The sequence below is a fragment of the Cydia pomonella genome, chromosome 1 (genome assembly GCF_033807575.1).
Source record: "Cydia pomonella isolate Wapato2018A chromosome 1, ilCydPomo1, whole genome shotgun sequence".
NCBI classification, from domain to species: Eukaryota; Metazoa; Arthropoda; class Insecta; order Lepidoptera; family Tortricidae; genus Cydia; species Cydia pomonella.
Window position 1 is genome coordinate 11,159,106 of NC_084703.1, and position 20,105 is coordinate 11,179,210.

General features: G+C 36.2%; 1 protein-coding gene and 1 long non-coding RNA gene across 2 annotated transcripts; one reads left to right on the plus strand and one right to left on the minus strand.

Moving 5' to 3' along the window:
- Positions 1-4,537: 4,537 nt before the first annotated feature.
- LOC133529486 (uncharacterized) lies at positions 4,538-5,185 on the plus strand. Its single transcript, XM_061867204.1, has one exon. The coding sequence runs from the start codon at positions 4,538-4,540 to the stop codon at positions 5,183-5,185; it is 648 nt and encodes a 215-aa protein (XP_061723188.1).
- A 2,005-nt stretch (positions 5,186-7,190) lies between these two features.
- Positions 7,191-10,669, minus strand: LOC133534578 (uncharacterized). Its single transcript, XR_009802059.1, has 3 exons — positions 10,497-10,669; positions 10,232-10,341; positions 7,191-7,314 (listed from the first exon to the last, which is right to left on the minus strand). It is a non-coding gene; the product is annotated as an uncharacterized LOC133534578 (long non-coding RNA).
- Between the last annotated feature and the right edge of the window lie 9,436 nt (positions 10,670-20,105).

Consider the following 20,105-nt stretch of genomic DNA (forward strand, 5'->3'; position numbering starts at 1 on the left):
CTCTTCCCCTTGTGACCCCAGCACCTTCGATGGTTACACTCTTTGTAATATGGTCATCGCTACGGCGTTGAACATGACTAAACCATTGCAATCTGCTTTCGCGCATTTTCTTCCGAATATCCGCGACTTTAAAGGTGCCTCTTATATACGTGTTTTTATTTCGTCCAGCCTTGTAACTCCCCCCGACCAGCGCAACATCTTCATCTCCGTTACGTTTAATACATTTTTTGTTCATCCTGTTGTCTCACGGCCTAACACTCGGATCCTTAGAGCAGGGCTGGTCTAACTGCCCGTTTGTATACTGTGCCCTTTGTTTTGATTGGGATCTTTGGGTCGCACGGGACGCCAGTAAGGGATCGCCATTTGAACCATCCTGCCCTTGCCACGTCATTGCATATCTTAGATTAGGGTTTTTTTAATAATATGAATATAAAAGTAAAATATAAAAACACTTACAAAACATTATAAAAAACCTAAAAAAACCTAACCTAGGGTGCCGCCAGCAGCGGGGCAGGAACCAAGCTGCCGGTGGTCAGGGCCGCAAAGAGAGGAACCGACGTACTATAGGTACGCGCCGTGTCCAAAATTACTGCCTTCTGCATCAGACTCTTGATCCAGCTGCAGCATATATTTAAAATTAAATATACAAATCACAATTTTGGGTTAGGCCCCTCTTCGTCAGTTATAAATATTCTTTATTCGCACCTAAAAATACCAGTAGTTGCAATATTTCGCAATTTTTAAACTTTAGATTTATAGCACTATTGTTAGTGAAGTATCATAGAACGAGCTTTTTGTAAATCTAAACATAACTTGTCTGGGACCTCGTAATATATCTGTTAAAAAAATCTACTAGGTATAAGAAAATAAACGAATAGCCACCCGCAGTTGAGGCTCCCTCAATAAATACCAAAATACATTAAAATGCGTGATACACTTCCGCAATGTGCGTCCCTACATACTAAGTAAGTACTATGGTTATGCCGAGGATGAGTTCAGTTTTCGCGGTTAAGCTTACTAGAGGAGTATAGTTAAAACACGTACGAATTTATGTAACAAAGAAAGCGACCCCTGTGTAACACGCAAGGTTGTGTAAGTGCAAGTACAGTACCTTCATAATATATCATAAGATATGACATAACAATGGTCGATGAAAACCAAGGACACGTGAAAAAGTGCAGCTGTCATGACATTAGCAACACCTATAAGGATACAAAATACTAGTATTTACTCATTGGTACAAGCTGGGCTTTATTGGGGTTTCTAGCTGGGATTGAATTAAAGATCGCACGCCCTTATCGCTAGGTTACCAACGGTAAACCTAAGTCAGACCAAGATACGAGTACAAGTTGGCAGCGATTGTGATAGCCCAGACAGCACAAGTGTTATATTATAAACGTCTAACATCTATGAAATTATGACGTTTACTTAACAGACTGGGCTATCAAAATTGCTGCCATCTTATCTTGGTCTGACTCCGCCGCCATACGACATTCGACATTCTGAAATATTTAACATTGCCCTTTGTGACTATGCGCTGAAACTTGGCACAGTTGATTCTTAGCTGGTTTTGAGTAGATTCGAACCGGGAGCAACATTTCTCTAAAACTATACATATTAGGACATGTGATATATTATTTTCCGATAAATTAATAGGATGAGGATATTATATATAGGATGAGGAATTTATTTTTCGAACAAAAACAATGCACGTTTTAACAAAAAGAGAATAAGGTAGAATATACTCAAATAATTACCTTTTTTTAAGTACTTATAACAGAAATGAGATTTCTGATTTCCCAAAGCTACACTTATTTAGTTTTCATAAATATATATCGGCTTCAAACTGAAACTGAACCCTATTATTTAATATGTACTTACACGGTGAGTTTTAATCGGTGATCAGGAGTAAAAAATATTAATTACCAATATCCTTAACACTGATTACCACTAGAGTCAAACCAAGATAATGTTAGCAGCGATTTTGATAACCCAGACTAGTGGTGGGCAAACTTTCTACACAGGGGGCCAGAAAGTTTAGAAAATTTAAGAGGAGAGCCAAAATTGCAACAAAAATGTATTTTGATGTGCGGTTATCGTGGATCAACTCCATAAGTATATTAATTAATTCATAGGAGCGGCGGCGGGCCGAATAAAATCCTTTCGCGGGCCGGAGTTGGCCCGTGGGCCGTACTTTGCCCACCACTGGCCCAGACAGTGCCAGGGGGGCGAAACTGCTCCTTTCGGGCATTCTCAGCTCCGTTCAGCTCAGTATTGCTCCGGTCAATTATTAAGTGGGTGATAGACGGGCGAGTAAGTTCGTAAACTTACTGGGATGGGACCAATACCATACATTTCACGTCTCTTCTCTTTCCGCACAGACTCTAGAATGGCTTCACATAGTCTACCAAGACTAATAAACAGATGGTCTTCATGTATAATCTGAGCGTAGGCATTTGGTAGTCAATGAAGCCTCTATGGAGAGGCAGGAGACGTGTTCGGGAGAATCGAGAGATCCAATCATCGTTAAACTGTGTAGGCAAAATACATAATTATGAAATAGGTACGACCAGGTATAAGTATAGGTATGTTATGAATTAGAATGCCTATATCACTTATGCCTACATAAGCAGAAGTTTATTTACTACTGGAGGTCTTAATGCGGTTAAAAACCCACAGTACCGAATATTATAATATTCTATTCTATTCCTTCTGAAATCCAAGAAAAAACTGAAGTCTAAGTATGTACGGCTACCATAAGTTGACACTTGACGTTTTCGTCAGCGACTCGTAAACGCGATCGCAGTCGCTAGCGTAAACGTCAAATACTTATTAGGTAAGTACGGGTACCATAAGTTGAGATTTGTCGTTTAAGGGCTGCGCATCAATGTCGGCCGAACATTAATTAGAATTGAAAATATTGAAAATTAACCCATTAACCCAATTTGTAATGGGTTCAATCGTAACGGACGGTTACAGTAATTAACGTTATTCAAATTAACGTTCGGCTGCGCATAGATATAATATTGTTAAATATAGAGTCTAAGCCAGCTGTCACCGTAGCCTCGCACACGCAGCCACATCTTTATGTACGATTAACAATGAGTAACCAGATGTAGTGGTCATGTCGGTAAAGTCATATTGATAAAAGTCGGCACTAGGGTTGTTTCCAAATTTTTGAAACGCTTGTAATACGTTCTATATTAACCAAACCTTGTCCTAAAATTCAAGTCTTACCTTAAAACGGCTTCAAATGTGTTAAATTAACTAAATATCTTTTGATAGATGCTTTCGCGCCCATAACGCTCTTTGAAAATTGTGTGACGTCATCGTTTACGGTTTGACACAACTATGTTATGTATATACACACATAACACCAAGGTGAACACACACACATACGCAAACATACACAGCTTGCCCACCACCAAAATGGCTACGGCTTGAGTATTAAATTTTGTACTGTCGTTAATCGAATAGTTGCACCAAAGCGTTCTGGGCTTGTAGGCACTTATTCGCCAGTTCATTGAAGTAAGCTACCAACACGTTTTCCAAGAAAGACTGGACGTTATTGCTGATTTTTCATGGAATAAAAGTTTCATATGCCGCCAATTATTTTTTACCCGATTTTGATGGTAAAAGGCTATCGTTCTCGGCTCTTGCCTCTATTAGTATTACTGGCAGCGGCAATTTTATGTGTTCTTCATTTTCAATACTTGAAATTGACATTTTCGTCAATATATAAACTAAAAACATGCAAAACTATTCCAATATTATTGTCAAATACGGAAAATGGTTGGCGCGTTCTTTTTTTTACGCTCGATTCCAATGCGCGCGCAAGGGAAAGACGCGAACGAAATCGACAAACAGCCAATATTTTTTAAAAGCTAATATTTTTGTATTTCGACAGATGGGGATCAAATCGATAAAATGTTATATTTATTCATTAATGTCAATTACGAGATAATTTAATATATAAATTATATTTGGTGTGATAAAATCTCTTTGAACTAACATTAGAAACCTTATAGTTGATTTAAAAAAATGTATTACATGACCAAATTAAGAAGGCTCCGTTTCAATGTATATTATTAGCAATCAGTTACCTTCTTAACTCAGTCGGATAATATAATGAAAAAGCACGAGTGTTATAATATACTGAAAAAGCACGCGTGTTTAATTAATATCTAGGATTATGAACCAAAAATCGGTGGAATAGAAACGTCGTTTTGAGCAAGTGTGTTGAAAAAGATATTTTATATAATTTGCTCATTAGAGGTCCACTAAAGGTAGTTTAACATGTTCTTATAATCCATAAGAATTTATTGGGATACGATTCTGCCCTAAGATCTGTAGATGGAAACAACTCTAAGTATTTTTACAATTTTAATTTTATTGAAAAGATTTAAACTTCCTAATATGAACCGATAACCATTATAACGCCTTGTACGTAAACGCCCTTATAGAGGAGCTGAGCAGTACCCGTGTTGGGTGTTACATAGATGGAGTGTGCGTCAACAATTTAAGCTACGCCGACGACATGGTACTGCTCAGCGCCTCGGCGTGTGGGCTCGCCAAACTTATCTCTATTTGTGAACGATACGCAGCGAGCCATGGGTTGGTCTACAACGTCAGCAAGAGCGAATGCGTTATTTTTAAGGTCAAGGGTAAATGCCCGCCAGTGTTCCCACCTGTTAGATTAAATGGCCAACCGCTAAATATCGTTGATCAATTTAAATATTTAGGACATGTGGTGAGCGCTGACCTTAAAGACGATGCGGATATTGAGCGCGAGCGCAGAGCGTTGTTCGTCAGAGCGAATATGATAGCCCGCAGGTTTGTTCATTGCTCAAAAGAAGTTAAAGTCAGTTTATTCAGAGCCTACTGTACTAGTTTTTACACAAGCAGCCTGTGGGCAGACTACACGTATAAACGGTACAATGCTCTGCGCGTTCAATATAATAACGCGTACAGGGTGCTGATGGGGTTGTCTAGATTCTGTAGCGCGTCAGGGATGTTCGCGGAAGCGCGGGTAGACTGCTTTTACACCACGATGCGCAAGCGAGCCACATCCCTGGTGCACAGAGTACGGGCCAGCTCCAACAGCATCCTGACCATGCTTGCGGACAGGGTTGATGGCCTATATTTAAATAACTGCTGCATGACTCATGTGCGCAGGAATAAGTGAGTACCTAGGCGGATTTTCTTGAATCCGCTTATTTATTTATTTATAAGAAACTCAAATATAGTTTATAGTTTTCTATAATTAAATACATATGTATATATTAACATTAGCATTAAGATAAAAATTGTCACTAACTCATAATGATCCAAGTTGGTCGTGAATAAATAATTTATATATATATATAACCCAAGTAACCCAACTTTAAATATTCTTGTTTTTGTGACTTCAATATTAAATACAATAATCTACGGCGGAAATCCATGGTACATCGGCCAAATCCAAGAAAAATATGTTTTCCGCAATAAATGAGTTATTTTATTATATCGTAAAGTATTCATTATCCATTTTGAAACAAACCAAGATAAGTTGGCAGTGATTATGACAGCCCAGCCTGTGCAAGTGTTAAAGCGCCAATTATATCCACCCTTCCCGATTCCGGGTCCGAAATCAGTCCTGATTTTTTTTAAGGTCTACAAACTGGGTGTCACAATTAGAACATAAAGAACTTGTGTGCACCTTAAAATAGCAGATACAACATGCATGAAAAAGAAACAGCTAATTAAAGCTAATGATGATATTGCGGACTGTCACCCTTTACATGAAAATAACAGCGCCCTCCTGACAATGATCATATATTTCTGGTCGGGCTTTACCGTGGTTATATTCTCTTTGGCTTTAACTTTCATACTTAAAAATAACAGATTTCGGGCATGATAAGCGTTTTCGTTTTACGGAATATCAGCACATCTTTAACAATATTTGAACAGTAAAAAATACTTTGTCTCTAATTGCTAAAAATGTTTAGTGTTTGATATTTTTGCATATGAACCATTTTTATACATTTCAAATATTGTAAACAATGTGCTGATATTTGGTGAAACGGAAAAATATTCTTTTTCGAGCCCGAAATCGGGTCTGATATCAGGCCTGATAAAGTGTGGATGTAATTGGCACAAGTAAACGTCATAATTTCATAGGAGTTTGACGTTTAAAATAACCCGTGCACCGTCTGGCCTGGGCTATCAAAATCACTTCCAACTTGGTTTGATTTACATTTCTATGATATTATATAGTTAGTGAAGACAAAGTGAATTTGAAATAGAGGTGTATTGTCAAAGAAAACTTTGTAGCCACGTAAATTTACTGCCATCTTTCGACACATAATTAAAAACTTTTAGAACGCCATTTGACTTTGATCCTTATTTTTTATACATCAGTGTGAGCATGAATCTGATTAGATTGTCAATTTGATTGTGTGGTGTGGAAGCAAAAATGAAATATTGATTGATTCGATTGTAAGATTGTACTTACTGATCATTAAATCAGTCATGGATTTGCGCAGTGGCAGTGGCATAGCGTGAACTTTAATTCTAGCGGTGGGTGAAACCACACCTGTGAAGCCCTATTCAATGTGTATTCCCAAGGTAATAACTTCGGCTGGCTTTGCGGGGCCCTTCTAAGTGCGAGACCCCTTCGCTCGCGCCTAGCTACGCCGCTGGATTTACGGATGAAAAAAATCCAATTTTCGATGCTGGCTTGCGCGTTTGGGACTATTTTTTATTAATTCCGAGCGATTGCTCGACTGAGATGGGATTGACGCCAATTTAATTCCTGATCGAATTGTCAATTTCATTGTTCTGTCCGGTCCGGACTGGCCTTAAAATAAAAACAATACGAAGTTTGAGATCACGTCATGATTTTATTTTATTTCCCGCCATTAATGTAATAATATATATGTATAGGTACTTCGTTTTATAATGGCAGCAGCAGTGACTAATGACTATTATTATCGTATTTCATTATTTTCATTATTTAATTAAGTACAGGCGTTTTATCATGATTAAAACATTCAATGCTTGAATTTAAGTTTTTAAGTTTCAAGTCATATGTGCCATATGTGTAAATTTTCTGGTAATTTACTTTCTGTAAATAAAATACGTATTTCAATAAATATTTAGAATGTTTAAATTAAATAATGAAATATTTTGAAATTACCTTGATCCTTGATGTGGTTTATAAAAGTTGGGTAAACGCCCCATAAATGTCAAACAAAAAGTTAATGTTTTAGGTTAGTTAAGTTTTCCTGATAATTATAATATATATTTTTTGCCTTTGTGAAGGTCGTCGAGCAACTGAAAAAGCAAATACATTTAATTATGTAGTGATGCATTGTTCAAACTGTGCTAATTATAATAGATTTGGTCGTTTTAGCGAAGTCTTGGTGCCTGCTAGAAAACTAAAAAAATAATTATTTGAAGCATTGTAGATTACTGAAAGTCATTGTAATTATGTGTTTCCTTGTATCCTTGTAGGGTTAAGTCATTATTAAAATGCAGCCCTTGGTTTCCCCAGTTGGTAAGTAACTGTGTTTTTAAAAACAAGTGTTTTCTCTTTGTTCTATTCTGTTAGGCAAAACATGTAAGTACTTAGCCGTGACACATGCCTACTCCTGATCTTCTTACATTAATGGAAATTCTTGTTTTTTTTTAAATAGTTTTTTCATAAAAATAAATATATCTACATATATGTACACCTACTTTGTTGTCTTTGGTCCATTTTCTGTAAGCACACTGTAATTAAAATGAATGAAGTAATACGCATCGAAATAATAAGACACGAGCATTGTAAATAATTACTCTACTTCTAGTCCAGCAGCAGCAGATATTTCTATCACGGAGTAACCATGGTATAATGTTTTCATTTAACTGTTTTGTTTTAATCTAACATGCTACTTTCTCCAGTATTAAGTTGCTGTGCTTAGAGGCCTATAAAAATTAAAATTTCTTTGCACAAAAGCTAATTAAAGATCGTTTAATTCTATTGTAGTTTGGTTCTTGATTTTGTGAAGCCGCTCATCAAGAGTAGAAAGGCCTGAGCAGGGTTTACCAAATGGCGGACCACGGTCTGGATCCGGACCGGATTAAGTAGTGAGAGAAAGGATGAGACTTGCAGTAAAGTACAAAAAATATTTTGTCAAGTAGAAAAATATACCATGCCAAAATTTGCGTAAAGTATAACTTTTAAATAAGATGCTGCTACTGATTTAACTATTATGAGATATAGATGTTGTTCTTAGATCCATATGTAAACAAAGTTATTCTCACCCAACAAGTTTTTTAGTAACAGATACTGCATTCAGCAAGAGGCAGAGGGGTGTTATTATAACTCTATCACTCTTTCATTTATAGCTCTTAGTAAAATTTTATTTACATCGGTATTTAACTCCGTATAAACTCCATGGTTCTTTTTTATTTACTATATTATTCTCCATTATGGCTCCGAGATTAATGCTATTTATAAAGCCGTACAAATATACATACACAATAAAATACAAATTAAAATCTTATTAAATATGTAAGTATATTTAATTAGATTACCAAAAAGCAGTATGCTATTTTTGCAGCTTTTGGCAGGGTTTCTACTTGCCTTCAGCAGCGTACAGCCTGTTCCTACTCGCATCCATTGAGTTATTAACTTATTATTACTATAAAGAAGCCATACCAAATGATGTAATTCAAGCAATCACATGCACTGTACCACGCGACTAAAACGTCGTAAGCGCCGTGAAATTCATGGTGCTTACGCGTTTATGTCGCGAGATTCACGCTCCGCTTCTGTTTTGTTGTCAAAACAACAACAACTCATGGCGCAAAATACTGGTTTTCTGTGCCGGTTCTATACTATACGTAGTAACAATCTTCATGCATAATAAGCGTCATATAATCGAGCGCAGTTTACATGTACGAATTTAATAAACGTAAAACTAGATTAACAAAAACATATTTTTATCAAGCACTTTACCTATTGTCATATTACCATGTACCTACGCCTGTAATAGTGTAATACGCGATATGATATCATGACATGATACATGTAGGCATGGCCGACCAGCGACCAGAGACCATATCAATTACCGACAAGCTCGAATGCTAACACAGTGCCGCGCTGATTACGTGCTATACTAGTTAACTGAACGAAAAAATCGTGTGAATATGTGAACAAGTGTATTACCGAGCCTGTTGTACCATGGTCGAGACTATACCCCTGCAACTCAATGGACAAGTTTGTAAATATCGAATACAGTACTACGATTAAAGATATGCTCTCCGGCAATCCTCGTGTTTTTGTAGATAAATTCGTACTTTCTCTGTAATGTAACTATGAAACAAATGACTTTAGGACTCACCGCGTAAACGGAATGGGATCAATAGTGTCCTAATGGTCGCGTTTTCTGAAAAACGTTCTTCATACTACACACTACTTCTTAGTAGTTACTTAAGTGAACTTATGTCTTTAGCACGCTTGTCAGCAATATCAGTTTAGTATCGAATCTTAAGAGTAGCAATTAAGGTCTATAATGAGGCCATCGTTTTCCTGTGTTATGCGCATGGCTAACATTTATTTTAAATCTTAGCTTATGCCATGATGCCTCTGTTTCTTGCAATTACATGGCTCTACATACTCGTAGTGCTGGCACTTGGCAGTAGCACGTTCTTATCTGTTTGAAAAATATTTATCCGCCGATATCTACAGCATATTCCATCATGAAATAAATTACACGTGTATATAATATGTTTTTTTGCCTCTGCGACTTATTTTTATTAATGTATTTTATAAATGTAAACCTAGTAAGTACTCATCACTTAATGAGTTATTGAACCCATTGAGATATCATTTAATATGCATTTTCATGTGAACACATCATATCGTGATTCAGTGGAACCAATGTGCTTTATTATATTCCAATCACTACTGCATGGGAAATTTACTCGAATTAAACTATACTTGCGAAGGCATACTCTAAGAAAAACCTTAAAACAAAGGTTAAAGTTAGCTTGATAGATTTGTTTTTGTCTATTTTAGTTTATTTTAGAATAAAGTAGCTAACGTACTTTCAGAGATACTGAGGAATATTGTATGTAAATGCAATTTCTTCATTATCTTCAATCGTGTGTTTGTGTTGTGTTCTTTAAGAAAAAAAGGGCTTGGTATCTTAGGCATTAACTTAAGTAGATATCCGAACTTTAACGGCGCATAGAGTTTTCTCACCTAGTTCCAGACAACTAGAAGCTACGAGTAGCAGTAATAGTGAAGTTCGCAATTCCTTTGCTTACTTACTAAGCAGCGCTGCGTAACTCCTGTACTGGTTGAATGGTTTCCTGGAAATGGAAGATTCATTAAATAGGTTCTGTCTCTTTACAAGCCGTTGTAAAGAGACAGAACCTATTTAATGAATCTTACATAACATATTGAACATATTGTTATTAGTATAATATAGATGAAATGTTTTATTGGTTTAAAACATATCTGCTACCTGCGGAAATTGTTTTTCCGTGTAATCCGTTTCATCATCAATTCACCATTTTATGTCATGAACATAGATTTAAGGGGAACATCTGTCTTTATTTTGAAAAGGCTGCCTGATCTCTGTTTATATGTATACGCATCCAAATGAGTGTAGTCATTGGTGTCCTTAATGTCTTTGTAATAATTCGGGGATTCGGGTTCGGGTTCGGGTTCTCGTAATATTTGCCTATTTTAGACCTGCTGTCGTGCTGTGCCTAACACCCGACGCAATTGCGTGGCTGAACGCTCTGAATATTGACATTTAATTTAAATTTTAATTGTAATGTAATTTTTATTCTGTGATATTTATGTAACTGCTTATTTTTTGTATAAGCCATACGATTAAATAAAATAAAATTAAGGTTCTGTCAAGTATATAGTGTGTATTCGGCGATGGATCTGTCCAATGTCCATGGACTCATACGATTTGTGTAGCGAATGCCATACCATATAAAATAAATCGGCCAAGAGCATATCGGGCCATGCTCAGAGTAGGGTTCCGTATTTACTCTTCCGTCACAATAAGCTAAACTGGAGCTTAAAGTATAGTAGATTATTAACCAAGGGATGAACTGTGGATTTTTACTATGAAGGGGAAACTTTTTGCGATAACTCAAAAACACCTATGGTTCAAAAGTTAGATGGGGGACACACATGTTTTTTTCTTTCGGTGCGATTATCTCCGAATATATTCTCTTTATCAAAAAATGTTTGTTGAAGACCCCTATTACTTTTGAAAGACCTTTCAAACGATATGCCACACTGTAGGGTTGACGCAAAAAAAAAATTCACCCCCTAAGTAGTTAGGGAATATTGCCTTAAAAAAAAAATGTTTTTGATTTTATTCTACGACTTAATTTGTCGGTTTTATTGATTTATATATCCATGCCAAATTTCAGCTTTCTAGCACTAACGACCAAGGAGCAAAGCCTCGGACAGACAGACAGACAGACGGACATGGCGAAACTATAAGGGTTCCTAGTTGACTACGGAATAACCGTAAACCGTTTAATAAAAAAGGGACAATTTATTTGAAGACTCTGCAGCTCTGTCAAAATGTCTTACATATGAGATTATCTTAACCAAGCAATTCACTTATTAGAATTATTTCAGATCACGAATCGCGTCACAACTCGTACCGAGCGAGCGATGGGGACGCCGGTCCGTCGGAAAGCACGCCGCTGGTGCGGTTCCCCGCCAGCAGCCTGCCGCGCCGCCGGCCGGCCACCACGGCCGTCGTCGGCCTGCTCTTGCTCATCCTGTTCACCGGAGTCATTATAGGCATTTATCTGCTCGTCGTACAGAATTCTTCAGGTAAACCTATCATAATTATGCTTTGTGCGTCGAAATGTAGAAATATCTCCCTGCCAGCCTGCCGTGCCACCGGCCGGCCATCACGTCCCTCGTCGGCCTGCTCCTGCTCATCCTGCTCACCGGAGTCATTATAGGCACTCTTCTTCTCTTTTCAGGGTTATTAGAACTCTTCAGGTAAATCTATCATGATTATACTGCATGCATGTGCGACGAAAGGCAAAAGTTCATTAGAGATATTCATCGCTCCAAGAGGATTTTGGGCTTGAGGACCAAAATCGAAAGTGAGTTAGTTGAACTTTGTAACCATTCAAATTTCGAAGAAGGGCGTAGGACTTAGTGTTGAAGGCGAAAGCTCGTTTCCGGTGCATTTTAACCTAAACTCAAATTACCCTATTACAAGGTACAACATAATGTCAAAAACACATATTGCCATATAAACATAAATTCAAAATAGCCTAAAGTCAAAATACCTGAGTCCCAAAACACCTTATCTTGAATAGTACTACTCTCGTGATCACCTAATGTCATAAAGGTTGAAGCTGAATACAAACTAATCCCATAATACACGAGTCCTAATATACACCATTCTCCAAATAAAATAGTCTCAAAACACGCAAGTCTTAAAACACCCTAAATTATTTTAGTCCTGACTCCTAACGAGTCCTTACTCTACAATGCTTAGGTAGGTACCAAAAAAACTCACGACAAGTGAGACGAGGGAGACTGAAGGGATATTAAACTCATCTGTTCATCGGATCCGATTTTGGATGACCGGCCACCCTGGCAAGGAGTCAATCATTTACATTCATCCGATAGGCCGTGGAATGTTGACAAGATTTTGAACTAGTTACTCGTACAAAAATATTAGTTTATTTAGGTCTCATTAGCGCGATCGAACTGTTAAATCAAAGAGCCTATATACTATATCTTAATAATTAAGATATTAATAAATAATTATTATACGTAATTTAAGAAATAACTTTGTTTTGTGTTTAGGCAGTTTTAACACATTTATTTATTAGTTGTTTGGTTAGGTTTTTAACAATATATTTATGAAACTGAAATAGAAAAAAAAAACACCAAGAACAATAAAAACATAAAAATCCTAACCTAGAGTGCCGCCGGCAACGGGACAGGGCCCAGGATGGGCGAATCAGTCTAATATTAGACTAAGACTAAAGTTATCTAAAGAATAACTTTTTTAGCCAAATAGTGTTTCATTAGATAACTTTTTAATGTTATAAATATATGTACAATAACTATTCACCTGTTGAATTTTCATTAAATAAAATTTCTTAAGAAGTTGGTCTCAAATGAAACAAAATGCTGAACTTATTTGTAAAAATATTTATTTAATAACTAAACTCACTCACTAAGTTTACTTTAAATAGTTTAAATTATTCATTAAAAAAAAATATGTTAAAGTAGACGCAGGGATCAACGACAAAGAACAAACAAGAGTACCCTTTTTGATTCTTAATAAACGTTAACTTGCTTGTACAGTCAGCATCAAAAGTAGCGGATGAAACAACGCGCCAAAAGTATCTGATATTCCGGATAACTTTTCCAAATATAGATAAATTTCTAAAATTCGTGCTCAAAAGTATATCTTTTACAGTCTTAGTTGTTCTATATTAAAGACATCACTGTGTGTAAAGCTGTTACAGAATGGTAGATACTTATGAAACGTTATTTGATCCGCTACTTTTGATGCTGACTGTACTCGCCATTGCGATGGATAGAAAAATCGTGGTTCATGACAGCAATACCTATTTCTTCATTTATCTCTAAAGTGATATTTCATTTATTATAAGTGGCCTGATATCCGTGATCAATGCTGAAGGTTCTATTTTCTTGCACTTATTTCAACTTGTCAGGAAGAAACACTACACATACTCATTTAGGGCATTTTGGGACTAGCGTGTTTTGAGACTATTATATTTTGTGAATGGTGTATTTGAAGACTAGTCTATTATGGGAATAACTCGTTTTGATCTTCAGCTTTTATGACAGTAGGTGATCTCGGTAGTACTACATAATAGAGATAAGTTCGTTTTGGTTTTAAGATTTTGGGGTGTTTTGGGATTTAGGTATTTTGATGTTAAGCTATTTTGAACTTATGTTTATCTGGCAATATGTGTTTTTTTTTGACATTAGGTTTTACTGTGTAATAGGGTAATTTGAGTTTAGGTTCAAATGCACCGGAAACTCTCCTCCCCTGGTTTCTAAGAACTTAATTTATTTCTTATAGTTTCTGATTATTCACTCACCCATTTGTACAGGACTTAATATAAGAATTCAGCTTATTTATGTTGGTTAAACCTATTATTATTGTTTCAGAAAACATTCTTCCTCCCGTTGAGGCGCCCCGGATGCTCCGAATTTTTGCGCAATAATATCGGTGTCGAATTGCAAACAACAGGTTGGATAACCAGGAGCAAAGTTTATAACTACCTATACACCATGCGATGTAACCGCTAAGGCGCAAGTTCGCAAAATGCAGGTAACGTTATGCTGGTTGATCTCTTTTATGTTACTTATGACTTTTAATTTTGGCGGCCAGTCTGGCCTAATCGTTAGCGTCCCTGCCTATGAAGAAAAGATGTGATGAATACAGATATTTGTTCCTGAGTATTGGATGTTTTCTACGTATTTAAGTATTTATACATTACTTAGTTAGGCCATAAGTTCAGTGAGAAAGGTTTTGACTGATAAAATGTAATACTAAGCTTTTAATAAAAAAAAATTGCCATGTTTTGCTGCTGAGCTTTTTTTATACTGATCAAAACGTAATATAATTCGTTTATTTAGATCGCATCAAACTTAGGGTACTTTTCAGTGACACAGTAGAGTAGGTTTGGTAAAACACGTCACATGTTTTTTTTTTATGGTAGAGGAGGCAAACGAGCAGACGGATCACCTGATGGTAAGCGATTACCGCCGCCCATGGACACCTGCAACACCAGATGGGTTGTAAGTGCGTTGCCGGCCTTTAAGATGGGAGTACGCTCTTTTCTTGAAGGTTTGAAGGTCGTATATACTTTATAAAGATAAAAGATCCAGCTTTTATGTTCAACCTTAACCTCCTGAGTCCTGGATATAAAATGAGTACGCTCGCATAAAAGCCGAGAGTCCTTTTTAACACCATCAGCGTCAAGTCCTGGATAAAAAACGAGTCCGCTCGCATAAAAGCCGGGAGTCCTTTATAACACTATCAGTGTTGAGTCCTGAACCTTCTGTTGCTTATTTTAAGGTTGAAAATGAGTTTGTCAGATTTTCGTTGGAACAAAGTTGATTATAGACTGTAAGAGGAATAATTTAAGCTAATTTTTTTTTACAAATTATTTGGGCATTATAAAGGCCTCTCGGCTTTTATGCCACTAAGATTATATGATAAATGTAGCGAATATGTGTCATTTTGTATGAAATCAGGTGTATCTTTGAAAAATAAAATAAAATATTAGGAATTGTCAAAATGCTATAATTATGAAAAATAACAAAAAACACAGAACCATTCTGTTAAAAAAAAACATAAAAACCTTTCTTTTAAAATCCAATTCAATACAAAACTGTTGTAGTTAAATCAGTCTACTTCTCACATCACAATAGTTTAAGATAAGAATATATTGGGCTCCATGTAGTCGGGATCTTCATCTGCCGATTCGTCTTCAAAGTAAGAGTTGTTGAGGATCAGACTTATGTCTTCTTGCCGTAGAGCTAAAATACACAATATTTTTTAAGGAAAAAGAACCAACTTCAAGTAGCCACTTTGATACACACGGATCAAACAGAGTACCTCCTCTTTAGAAATCGGTTTAAGTCCTAAAACCTTCTTCTAAGTGTATCAAATACGTCTTTGAAAATCGATTCAGCCAAACGCAAGAAAATCAGGAACGAACATACATAAAAACATAGGGGTCAAACTGAGAGCCCCTTTTTTTAGTCGGTTCTAGTACTGAACCCTTCTCCTAAATGTAACGCATACCTCTCTGAAAATCGTTTTAAAATCGATTTAGCCAAACGCGAGCCAAAAGCCAAACAAAAGTAACAAACAAACATACATACATAAAAACATACGGGTCAAACAATTTCTTGTATGCTTAAAATCACTAGTCAACAATAATGTAAGTATAGCATATTGACCGAGAGACCGTTAAGACGCCAGAAACATGGCGACCTATACTATAAACTAAGTCCGAGAGGGCGTTACAAAGGTCAAATTAATTTAACACGTAATTGTACTTCAAACATCATATTTACAATAAAACTAGTAATTAAATTATAATAAATATATAAAATACTCTTTAAATACATAAAATGGCAAACAAAAACAAAAAGGATTAAGCGAAAAAAATTGGATTGGACTCACCTCCACCTGCGCGACGTGACATCTTCCTGGACTTGTGACGTCGTACTGAAGGGAATATTCTTGATGATTAGGCAATAGCCTTTGCTAAAGAGAGATAGGTACATTTCGGATTGGACGACGGCCATTGGTTCTCAAGATCACGCCACTATCACCTGATTTTAAGCGCGAAACATTTAGACCTTTATAACGGACACTCGGCGTTTATGGATAACTTTATTTTTTAGCGCTCGGTCTTTACAAATGTCATGATTTTGGCCGTTATAGCGGACTCTGGGACTTTATGGATAACTTTATTTTTTAGCGCCCGGTCTTTACACGTGTCATGATTTTGGCCGTTATAACGGACGCGGGGACTCAGGAGGTTAAAGAAAAATAAATAAATGGGATCAAAATCACCTTTAACAGGTCGCGTATTTCTTGCATGTTTTTTTACAACATTTTTCCGTATATTACATTGAATTATGCAAAACCAAGACAGCAAATTACGTTAAATTATATTGTATGTAATTCAGCATTAAATAAGCTTTTAACCCATATAGATGAATAATAAGGGAATTATTTATTTATTTATTTAATCTTTATTGCACAATACATGAAGGTACAAATGGCGGACTTAATGCCTTAAGGCATTCTCTACCAGTCAACCAATTAATTATCTGTACCTATAGTTTTTTTATCAGTCAAAACCTTGACAGAACTTATGATCTGACTAAGTATATTGTATACCTATCGTTGTCTGAGTAACAGTAACCCCAACAAAAACCAAACAATTGTGTAAGAATGTCCTATATTTATTTATGTTACTTAACCTAGGTGCCTCCTATGTATTCTTTCCGGGATTTATAGTCATTTTGAAACAGCTCGAGTTCGGTTACATATGTCATCTCAATACAATTTTTCGAGATATTGCGTCTCCGTACCATTGGCTTGTCTTCGAGCTGTTCTCCTGTGACGATTATTACTGGCCGGATTTATTAATGTTGCCATGTATTTTTCATGTCACTACATGTTGCCACTAAGGGCCTGCTTCACAATGTCCAAGTAAAGTATTAGATATCTAATTAATAAATAAACTAACTGCCAGACAAAACTTCCTGCAAAACTTAGCAATTTATCTACCAGTTAAGCTTATTTGAAGATTGCGAAACGCCAACGATGACTTTATCTATAGGTCAGATAAGTGGCAAGTAGCATATTCAGGACTTGAAACATCACAATGTGAAACAGGCACTAAATGTTATACTCATATTGTTTACTATGAAAAACCTTGCGGGCTAGTTGTTTTTAATTTTGAATTTTACGCTTCGGGCCTTCCACCGACGTCAAAGGGGATCGTCGAGTCGAGTACGTTAAGTATTATTTTACCAGATGACGTTAAATTAAAGCAAACATAGGTAATATGAATTAATCAATAGGTTATATAAATTCACAAAGAACACTCTACTGGTTGAATGAATTGTGAAGAACCTTGATTAGTGACTAGAACACAATTAGGTGACTCGGATCGGTTTTCGTTGTGCTACTGGCCGCAATGGCCTACTAAAGGATAATCGATATCTTATTAAGGCAGAGCTATTATAATTCAAGTTAGTGTTTTTGTAATTTACGTACGTAGTATTTACCAGTTTTGAAACTTATACAAAAAACTAACTCTACTGATTTCCTTTTATTAAGAGCTTGAATAGATCCAGGGGGCCTATCCAGGATGACAATCGTATGCGCCGTGTCGAACGAAATGCTATATGTCTCCTTGTCGCACTAATATGGAAGAGTGATAGTGAGACATAGCGTTTCGTTCACTATGGCGCAAACGATTGTCATCTTGGCTAGGCCCCCAGGAGCGTCATAAGACGCTAAGGGGATGCAAATAGCTTTGCTACGATTAGTCTTTCTTTGCATACGATTTTTTTTGGATCCAGTATAATTTAAAAGTTGTAAAAAATGTATGTTCGCGTAAGAATTTGCTTCGTCCAAAATTAATTAAATATTTGGGTTAGTACAGTCAGCACCAAGTAGATAGTGACGGCTACTAAGCCTTCGTTTTTAATTGCGTGGAATTCTGACAGCTATTGTATTTGACGTTTCAGGGATAGTAAACATTTTTAACGGGCATATTATTGTCAATTATTTTTATATGAAAATAACATTTCTTACTCTCTCTTATTTTACTGAAAAATCTCAAAGTGGGCAGTTCCCGTGAACGAAATTTAAAACACATTCGCATGTTCAAACTGTTGAAAGCCGAATGACATGAGTCATGCGTAAACAATTTTCTAATTTGTTTGAAATGGAGGGTAGATCGATGTAAGGAGAACACTCTCACGGCACGGCCACCATATCGTGCGGCGGCCATAGGTTGGAGTGGAACACAGTGTCCCAACCTTTCGTGCCCACATATTGCCGCCGCTCACCGTTGCCTCCATCGCACGAACGGCGGGTTACGTTGAAACGCTTGATAAAACTCAATCAATTATATAGTTTGCTTTTAGAAAAATACAAAAAAAAATACAATAATTTTAAGCACGTGTCATATACACTTATCATAATTATATCGCAGTGGCCAGATATGCTAAAAATAAGGTACGTATGAAGGATAGCTGGATCTGCCACGGTATAAACAAATTCACTTGCACATTATATTTTTCTTTAAAACAAGATGAGATAGTACATATGTAGTGTAAATATATAATTTTAGTTCAAAGGTTTACGATATATGAAAGTAGCAGTAGAATGATACCAGTAACAATTATTTCTCACCCCAGAAAAAATACCTGATATTTTCTAATTTTAAACTTAAACTATCTATGTTTTCACGAATAAAGTATTATGATGATTGGATTCATCACATCCACTCTGAGGAGCGTCACTTATAGATTGAATGTGACGTTTTCCAGCATCACTTTCCCAGCTATTATTCTATCACTCTTCCTGTTAACATTTGTGGTAACATGAGATTGAGATATTATGATACCACGTCGATTTGAAGTTTAGGCATTTTGGGAATGTGGTTTTTCGAGGAAAACATTTAGCCGTTATGGGATTCAGGCATTTTGATACTATTTCGTGTAAATGAGTGAGGTGCAATGAAACCAAAGCGAATTTATTAGCCTATACCTACATACATATATGGTATGACAGATGTTATTGATTTGGGTTTAGTTACTATTTTGGTGTTTATGATTGTTTCAGATGCCACTGAAGCAGAGCGAACGTTTTTTGTGAGTTTTTATTGTGTTCAGTGAGAATGGCCAAGGTAAATCGTTTATACAGGATTTTTGTAGGAGCTGCATTAGATTTTTGAAATATTTGAGTTAAGAAGACTTTAGTGATAACGGTTATGTGCGAACTAGGTATGTGTGATAATAAAATGTAGGGCTTATTATAGAAATAGAAAAACCAAATAAAGGGGTGAAATGTATGTACGAACCAGGAATGTGTGATAATAAAATGTAGGGCTTATTATAGAAATAGAAAAACCAAATAAAGGGGTGAAATGTACATAAATATCGAATTATTCGAAACCATTTTTATCCGGCAAGTCATCCTCATTGTATGCAAACCATGTCAGCATCAGCAACGATAACGGGTTTACCTCCATATTATCCTCTAGCGTGCTACAGCTCAAATACTTATACATATTACTTTCAATTAAATTTGAATCATTAACATCGAACAAATTAAATTCTATTTTCTAATACCATTGGTTCAAATTTGATTGTCAATTACTGTACCGTGACAAATACTTCGCACTGTTTATCCTACCTACTTAATTTGTCATCAGGCTTGACTTGAGTATATTTTAATTGGATATGATTCATTGCATTGCATTTATTGTCTATTGATGTACTCACCAAAGTGACACAGTGTGCAAAGTAACAATGAGATCCTAGTGAG

Excerpts from the sequence above, each read along its gene's own strand:
- LOC133529486 (XM_061867204.1), top strand. The coding sequence starts at position 4,538 with ATGGTACTGCTCAGCGCCTCGGCGTGTGGGCTCGCCAAACTTATCTCT.